Source organism: Haliotis cracherodii, unplaced genomic scaffold (assembly GCF_022045235.1).
Source record: "Haliotis cracherodii isolate W230 unplaced genomic scaffold, xgHalCrac1.p SCAF_5, whole genome shotgun sequence".
NCBI classification, from domain to species: Eukaryota; Metazoa; Mollusca; class Gastropoda; order Lepetellida; family Haliotidae; genus Haliotis; species Haliotis cracherodii.
In genome coordinates this window covers 4,404,569-4,413,724 of record NW_027266308.1, presented here as the reverse complement: position 1 = coordinate 4,413,724, position 9,156 = coordinate 4,404,569, and the positions used below count along the sequence as shown (strand labels likewise).

The 9,156-nt window shown below is 43.8% G+C and overlaps 1 protein-coding gene across 1 annotated transcript; it reads right to left on the bottom strand.

The window, feature by feature from the left end:
- Positions 1-4,358: 4,358 nt before the first annotated feature.
- On the bottom strand, positions 4,359-8,494 carry LOC139442299 (uncharacterized). The gene is made up of 3 exons (XM_071223090.1): positions 8,311-8,494; positions 5,162-5,308; positions 4,359-4,504 (listed from the first exon to the last, which is right to left on the bottom strand). The coding sequence occupies exons 1-3, from the start codon at positions 8,492-8,494 to the stop codon at positions 4,359-4,361; spliced, it is 477 nt and encodes a 158-aa protein (XP_071079191.1).
- Between the last annotated feature and the right edge of the window lie 662 nt (positions 8,495-9,156).

The following is a 9,156-nucleotide window of genomic DNA, read 5'->3' as shown; positions in this document are numbered from 1 at the left end:
GGCGTAGACGATGCTTCCACTCCTTCTCAATGGTAATTACATTTCTGGCTGATTCATTATCAACATATATCTATTGGAAAGTTCAGCTTTATCACCATTCAACCCCATCAATTTGTTCATAACGTATGATTTTCTGCCATCGTTTTTGCAACCCGCCACTGGTGCTCCTCATGCCTTTGTTGCCAAACGATTGGGTAGCCCAGTGGTTACATCATTTTCGCGAAAACGCAGGAAAACAAAATTACATAGGTGGTACAATTCCTGAAGCCTTTTCTAGTGTTATTCTACTTGTATTTGCTGATATACCCCAACTCATGGATTAATATACAGACATAAACCTATATTCAGACACAAAGGCCCGTAGACACGCCCTCGACCATACGGCAGAACCTCCTGAACGCAACACGCCGACGTTCGTCTGAGACCTGCGTCACATCAGGCTTTCCTCCCTCATTAAGCTGACACGCCGTGATATAACTGGAATACTGATCAAAGCGGATTTAAATACCAATAAGTGTTTGTAACTTTTCTCATAAATGTGTATTTAGCGACATTAGGAAATGAGCATACTTTCTGACTAAATAGGTAATGAATTCAACAGGTGGTACCGTATCTTGAATATCATAGTTGATGTAGGACAATCCATAAATTTCCCTGCCTGTAACCAATGGTTATCCTTAAGAGGCGACTAACGGGATCGGGTGGTCAGGCTTGCTGACTGGGTTGATGCATGAAACTGTATCCCAATTGCGTAGATCGATGCTCATGATGTCAATCACTTAATTGTCTGGTCCAGGCTCGATTGTTTACAGACCGCCGTCATAGAGCTGGAATATTGCTGAGTGTGGCGAGAAACAAACAAACAAACAAACAAACCTGCCTGTAGGTTTCTGTGATGGTTTCCTCTTTTTGAGAAACGTGAATGTGGGGGCTATACTGTCTTTCAATCACGGAGTCATTAACTTACTCACTCATTCTATATCCTCCCTGGGTGCGGTTTCATCACCTCAACGATTTTCACTGTTTTCGATTTCACGACCCACAGTTCAAGCGGCGGTACAAAAATCCCCAGTCCCTTCATGTTGGTTGAATGTTGTACTGTACAGGTCAAGGGTGAGACGGGCATGACATGGAAACCAAACGCTTTATGCTTGCACATACAAAATGAAGAGGTTTAATGTGTATAGTGTCAGTGACAAATTTCCCGGATCAAAATGATCACAACAAGAACATGCAAACCATAAGTCGGGAAACACGTACGATTCGGAAAAACGCACCCAGTGCATTAACAAAAGGGCCACGGAGCTGCACGTACTGCATGCAGCAGCAGTATGAACGGTATTAAAGTGCTGGTTTTTTTTATTGCCTGGCATCTGCGTCAATCGAACAGTGACAGTTCATCAACATGCCAAGGTTAACAGAAGTGCAAAGAAACAAAGTCATGGGCCGCTTGCAGGCAGGGGAATCCCAATCAGCTGTAGCCAGGGTTTCAATGTAGCGCTCAGCACCATCACAAGGCTATGGGGTGGGATCGGTTTCAACAACATGGATCAACACGTGATCGGCCAAGGTCGGAACGACTAAGAGTAACCACCCCCGCCAAAGATCGCTATGACTGCGCCACCTACGTGAAAAGACGACCACTGCCACACCAACCGCGTCCCAAATTCCCGGACAGAGCAGAATCTGTGACCAGACCGTACGAAACCGTTTAAGAGCAGCAGGTCTACGAGGCAAGACGTCCTGTTCGACGCGTCATACTGAGTCGACAACATCGTCAACAACGACTGTTCGACGCGTCATATTGTGTCGACAACATCGCCAACAACGACTGCATTGGTGTCATCACAGGGTATGGACTCTGGATTTATCCTACGTCGAGGGGATGGAAGAGCCCGGGTCTGCAGACGTCGGAGAGAACATTACGCCGGAAACTGCGTACAGGAAGTGGACAGGTTTCATGGGGGTAGCGTTATGACGTGGGCGGCTATCTCTCGTCATGGCAGGACAGGTTTGGTCCATATCCAGTGCAATCTTACGGCTCAACGATGCATCAACGAAATTCTCCTATCACACGTCCTCCCAATGCAGCCAACGGCAACGGTGTATTCCATCAGGACAACGCTCGTTCGCATACAGCACGGATCACAAGAGCCTATCTACACAACAACAACGTTGATGTTCTCCCCTGGCTCCCAGATCCCCGGACTTGAACCCGATAGAGCTCCTGTTGGATGAAATGGATAAACAGCTACGCCGACGTCAACCACAAGCTCAGACGTCGCAGCAGTTGGCTTTTGGGTTGCCGAGTGGGCTACCATTTTCCAGTACGTGATTCGCATACTCGTCTCTTCCATGGGCAGGAGATGTCAGGCCGCTGTCGATTCCAACAGGGGAATTGATGATAGCTGACCTTCACCTTGGACTTTTCCTATCCAAAGGATGACCACAGCCACCTCAACAGCATCCCAAATACCTGGACTGCACAGAATCACCGTCCAGACCGTACGAAACCGTTTAAGAGCAGCATATCTACGAGCAAGACGTCCTGTTCGACGCGTCATATTGAGTCGACAACATCGTCAACACCGACTGTTCGACGGGTCATATTGAGTCGACATCATCGTCAACAACGACTGCATTAGTGTCGTCAGCATAGGGTTTGGACTCAACTGCGATGGAAAGATGTCTGGTTCAGTGACGAATCAAGATGGAAGAGCACGGGTCTATTGACGTCGGAGAGAACATTACGCCGGAAACTGCGTACAGGAAGTGGACAGGTTAAGTGGGGGTAGCGTTATGATGTGGACGTCTATCTCTCATCATGGCAGGACAGGTTTGGTCCATATCCAGTGCAGTCTTACGGCTCAACGAAATTCTCCTACCACACGTCCTCCCAATTGCAGCCAACGGCAACGGTGTATTCCAGCAGGACAACGTTCGTCCGCATACAGCACGGATCACAAGAGCCTGTCTACACAACAACAACGTTGATATTCTCCCCTGGCCCTCCAGATCCCTGGACTTGAACCCGATAGTGCTCCTGTTGGATGAAATGGATAGACAGCTACGCCGACGTCAACCACAACCCCAGACGTCGCAGCAGCTGGCTTTTGTGTTGCAGGCCTAGTGGGCTACCATTCCCCAGTACGTGATTCGCATACTCGTCTCTTCCATGGGCAGGAGATGTCAGGCCGCTATCGATTTTGATGATAGCTGACCTTCACCTTGGACTTTTCCTATGTACCGATAACTGAGATGACTACAATCACCAAGTGTTCTCTCCACAACATTTTGGCTGAATACCTTGTACGGCTACTCGTATAAATGTATTTTCCTACCTCACACAAATCTGGCTTTGCGTTTCTTTTTTGGAAGAGTATATCATGACAATACCATGACATTTACCATAGAAACGTCTGGAACAGGGATTAATATGTTGAGAGAAAGTCACCAAGTTCAGAGCAAAAATTGAGCAACTTAGAGAGTATTTAACAGTTTTCAGAAAGTCCGCCACATATACACTACCATGTAGGCTTCTGTACAAGGGGGCACGGGTGGCCCATTCGTCTGAGGCGCCGCGATTCGCTGTGCAGAGTTGCGTCCCTTGGGCGAGCCAGAAACCTATGATTGTGGGTTCGAATCCCGGTTCGCCCCGATTATGTTTCTAGGTTTGTCAGCACCATACCCATGCTCGTGGGTTTCGCCGAAGTAGTAAACGTCTGAGACCTGCATCACTTCGGGCTTTCCTCCCACATTAAGCTGACACGCCGCGATATAACTGTAATACTGTTAAAAGCGGCGTTGAACACAACTCACTCACTATTCTGTACAGTACCATGCAGTACCCTATACAGTACCAGTGTCTATTATGCTGAGAGAGAGACATCCCCAATATAACTTAAAACAATGAGGACAAACACATTTTCTCAGCAAGAACAGACCTTTATTGACCGAAATCATAACTCCTCGTTTACTTCTATGTACAGACTGATTCCCGTAGATGAGTGTTTGATGTAGGATGTTGTCGGACGGAAATCTGATACACAAACAATTACGCAATTCCTTAAGTCAATACCAACCCACGTAGGCAGAAGAGAATAGTGAAACTCGTGACAAATAATTTTGAATAAAAATAGTGTTTAATAAATCTTTCAAAATTCATGTTTAATATGCATACAACAAAAGCAGTGGGTAAGATTGAATTCCCTAAACTGTTGTAATCGACATAAGATGTGAAAGTCATTGTAACATAAAGAAAGATATGTTTCTAATAAATACCAGTACTATCACTTATATTTACACAGTCTGTAAGCACTTATATGTCATCCATATTAGATACAAGGACATCGCTCCACTTAACCAAGGAGGAGAACGATTCCAGTAGCAGAGTAAAGCAGTCCCCCAATTATCGTCAGGGCGAAAGACCAGCTCAAGTTCATTGTCTTAGAACCTTCTGTACCCTTGGCAGCAAAGACGATGATTCCAATAATGGTAAATCCAGCTGTAAAACACGAACATTCTAATGTGAACCGAAGAGAACACTCCCAATATTGTACAATATTTTGTAACTTTACAAATGCTGATGTACACACAGCGTATCTTCCCAATAATGTATTAACTTATTGTCCCTGAAAATTCTCGATGTTGCGGAAGGTTGGACGAAAAAGAAATTGCTTTCCATAAAAATTACATTGTGTTGTAATATACAAGCCTCTCGCCTCTCCCTCCCCCCCCCCCCCCCACACACACACACACCACCACATCCACCCGTCAGAATATCAAATGGTCGGTCCCTTAGGAAAGCCTCTGATAATGGAAAGGCTTTTTGTTGCTTATATTTCATGAAGAATGAGGGGAGGTGTGATTCGTGCTTAATTCATATAGGACAATGGAAACAAACATATGATAGCATTTACTATAAAGCAATCAAACGCGAAGTTTGCGCCTTTCGGGAGAAAATGCTTTCGTTAATTGTCTTACTTGCAGCAAACGCCAGAAGGAACCCAAGGAATATTACAAACATAATAGAAACCAATACAAATAATATTCAGCGCCTTTCAGAAAAAGAACTGTTTTCTCAAGTAGTCTTACCCGCCGCAAAAGCCAGAAGAAACACAGTGGTTTTGAACCAGAATTGTATTTGTTTCAGTTTTCTTACCGGCAGCAAAGGAGAGAGCGAGTCCAACTGTTTTGAACAACATTTGGTCTGTCTTGAAAAACAGGTAGACAATGATGACAGCCAGAGACCCCAGGCCAAGCAGGAACCCCAGGATCACCAGAGCCTTGGTGCCTTTCAACCAGTCCTCTGCAATGAATCACCCGCGAAAGCTGATTGATTGACTATTATTGACATGTTTAGTGAGGCTATCATACGGACGATTATCGCAACTGCTGCTTTGAAAACCTGCATTTTTTATGTTACAATAGCTGTATAACAAAAGTTATAAATATTGCAAATAAATGCCGGCGAATTCTGTAAACCAAGTAAATAAGTTGGTCTCGTCTTTTGTCTATTTTAGGGAAGTAGGTTTTATACTCTGTCTGTCAAAAGGGGCCAAGCATTCGAGTCTGTAGATGGCATTATATTGTAGCAGTGAAACCACAAGGCATCTACGTTGTATGGTTGAGTTGGCTTTAACACCACTTTTAGCAATATTCCACGACAGAGACACCAGAAATGAACTTACCCATGTGAGGAATCGAATCGAACATGGGTCTTCGGTATGACGAGCGAACGCTTTAACTACTAGGTACGACATGATAAAGGGAGGAGTTCATAACAATGGCAATATATCAGACAATTTCAAGGTTGTATTAATTTTCTTCCTCTCTTTTCCTTTTTAATAAATGAATCACTCGAATTTATCACAACTGTGATAATAACATACAGCTACAAGTCGAGAATCATTCTTACTTCGTTAGCTGACGAAGTTGACATGTTATTTAGCACTGTCTGTGGTTTACAAATGAAGGACAGCTTGATATCTTGAATCATTTCTGTGAAATTGAAACGGAAAATCAATTTAACGAAATAAAGCTTAGAAAATCTATTAAAATATTTTGTGATTATGTATGTTACCCTCCTCTAGGGGAATAAAGACTATATGTATGAGTTTCAACTCGAACGTCAAACAAACTATACACTCTTCAAAAAAAAGAAACGCACAAGTCGATTTGCAATGTCTTAAACGGCATTGTTTTCACACTTGTTCAAAAATGTCATGGAGGAAAACAGTAAAGCAAAATGCATGTGTAAGTTATGGCATTCGTAACTCGTGGTATTGGCTATAAAAAGGCAAGCCTAAGCCAATAATGTGTCATTCAATTGGCAACATTTTTCAAGTTCGAAAATGCCGAGACTCAACGTTGCCGATCGGAAGATCGCCATAGGACGTATCCAAAGAGGGAAATCGCAGTCCTCTGTTACACGCCACTTTAACGTCCACCACAGCACCGTTTGCCGCCGTTGTGACTGATACACACAGTTCAATTCCACTGCAGACCGTCCGAAAACCGGCCGACCAAGAGTTACCACCCATGCACAGGATCGCTACATTCGACTGTTCCACCTACGTCATCGCAATGCCACAGCTACGGAGACTGTAGGACGCATCCCTGGTTTGAGGAGGGTATCGGACCAGACTGTCGGGAACCATCTTCGCGAGGCTGAAATCCGTCCCCGAAGACCAGTTATCGATCCTGTTTTGCAACAGATCCATCGACAGCAACGCTTGCGTTGGTGCCATACCTTACAGCCTTGGAATTTGAGAAACTGGAGACGAGTGTGGTTTAGCGATGAATCACGATTTCTTCTTCACCGGCGAGATGGAAGACAACGTGTTTATCGTCGTCGAAATGAACGTTTCGCACCACATTGTGTACGTAAATTCGACAATTTCAGTGGCGGTAGTGTCATGGCGTGGGGGGACATATCCTACACCACGAGATCTGACTTTTTGTGGTTCAGGGAAATTTGACGGCAAATCGCTACATGAATCAAATTCTTCTCACCTTCTTCCAATCATTGACCGCCAGAGGGATCTTTTTCAACAGGACAACGCTCCACCGCTCACAGCTCGTATCGCAGTAGACTACCTTCATAATGCCAACATCAACGGCTTGTCCTGGCCGTTGACAATTCCAGATCTCAACCCAATCAAACACCTCTGGGATGAACTCGATCGACGTGTACGTCAGACGTGCACGCCGCAGACACTCCCACAACTGGCCAACGCGTTACAAGCAGAATGGCGCACAATTCCGAAGAACAGAATTCGTACACTTATCCAGTCAGTGCCCAGAAGATGCAGAGCCAAGATTGCTGCCCGGGGCGGTCACACGAGATACTGAGTTCAGCGCAACCTTGTGGCCTTATGTGACATGACAACGAACTGTTTGTAATGCCTTTGTACAACGACAGCATGTGACGATCGAGCTCCAAAATTTCATATTTGTATCTATGACATTAAATTAAATATATCGACTTTATTAGGTACAATAAATTCACTAAAAATCTTCCTGTGCGTTTTATTTTTGGAAGAGTATATATATACTCAAAGCATATACAAACTACTACTACTTCTACTACTACTACTGCTACTACTACTAGTAGTAGTAGAAGTATTTCATTTGTACCAGGGCGCATCAGCTTAATGCAGGAGGAAAGCCCAAAGTGATACAGGTCTCAGACGTCTACCACTTTGGTGAAACCAACTGGCATGGAGTTGCTGAAGATCAGTTCTAACCTAGATCTACGCTAGTCTACATCTAACGTTTTAGATCTCCCTTATCATAGCTCTGTATAGTTTGGGCTCTTTTTTAGTCTGTTTTTTTGTTTGTTCCAGATAAAATCAAATAATGCCTTTTTTATTTTGTCTTGGAATAGATTGTGTTGAATTATTTGATATTATATGGAACAAAGAACAGAATAAAAAATAGTAAACATTTGCTTTGTGTTTGCAAGTGTTTGTGACGGGTGCCACCGCTGGAGCAGGAAACGCTCACCTCCACGCCAACACGCGGTATCATCACCATTTAACAGTGATTCAATTGCTCATGATCGGAATCGTACAATCGACTCTCCTTTTGAGCAGACATTTCTTATGAAAATGGAAGGGTTGTGTCGCGTTAATTCACAGCAACATGCATGTGTTGATTTCTGTCAGAGAATCTTTTCCTTTGTATTTAAGTTGTTCGCCTTTGCCATAGACTATATCCTTTTCAGTGCCCTTATTAAAGTATTCTTACTTTAACGTGGATCATTTGGATAACCGATAAAGATACCCTGATATCGATATTGATACTTACCCTCCGTGTCTATTGAAACACACACTCCAACACTGCACATTTTGAATAACCCCGTGCTAAAATCGATCGAACCACTTGCTGCCATCCAAGAATCAGTTGCAAATCCGATGACATCAAATAAAAGAGCGGCTCCTGCCAGACCCAGTCCAACCTTTGACAGCACAGACGCCTCCGAGAACCCCATGTTTCTTCTTCAGGCAGAATGCAGGTGTAATGAAGACAGGTGAAATCTGAGAACAAATCCCTGGGAGGGCCGCCACATATTTATATCTTAAGCAGTGTGTTTTGGTCGTTATCGCCTGGTTACCTGGTAGTATTTATAAACATACTTCTCAAATTCAACCAATCCGAATGACACTGACAAAGACGCAATATTGGGAGTCAGTGTTAGCCAATGGGAGAATCCATTACAATTCGGTGAAAGATGGTTGGTAATACGTTAACTTTAAAGCCGAGGTATTTTGGGTATAGCTATAGCTTTAACATGTCAGTACTTGAGTCGTCATTATAAATTGTAGCAGGATCACGAGGGGAACATAGGGTTTTATGCGTCCAGCGTTAGGTTTTATAAAACGAGCCGGAGGCCGGATGCTAGTGGTATGAAACCTAACGAGGCACGCATATAACCCCATGTACCCGACTTATCCTGCTACAACGAATTTATCTTTCCGATATTTTTAATATGACATGGTAATTCTCACAAATTCAAAATTGATAGAAAACAGATAGAAATTGATCAGAAATCCACGTTAAGCCTTGATCGTGGCGGGGTATCAGAGATATATTCCCCCACTGAGAAAGTTATTCCCCTCCAAGCCGGGATACACAGTATTTTATCAAGATTAC

Excerpts from the sequence above, each read along its gene's own strand:
- LOC139442299 (XM_071223090.1), bottom strand. The coding sequence starts at position 8,494 with ATGGGGTTCTCGGAGGCGTCTGTGCTGTCAAAGGTTGGACTGGGTCTG. Across the intron at positions 5,309-8,310 it reads TGTTTCAATAGACACGGAGG|AGGACTGGTTGAAAGGCACC; the intron begins GTAAGTATCAAT and ends GATTCATTGCAG. Across the intron at positions 4,505-5,161 it reads CGCTCTCTCCTTTGCTGCCG|CTGGATTTACCATTATTGGA; the intron begins GTAAGAAAACTG and ends CGTGTTTTACAG.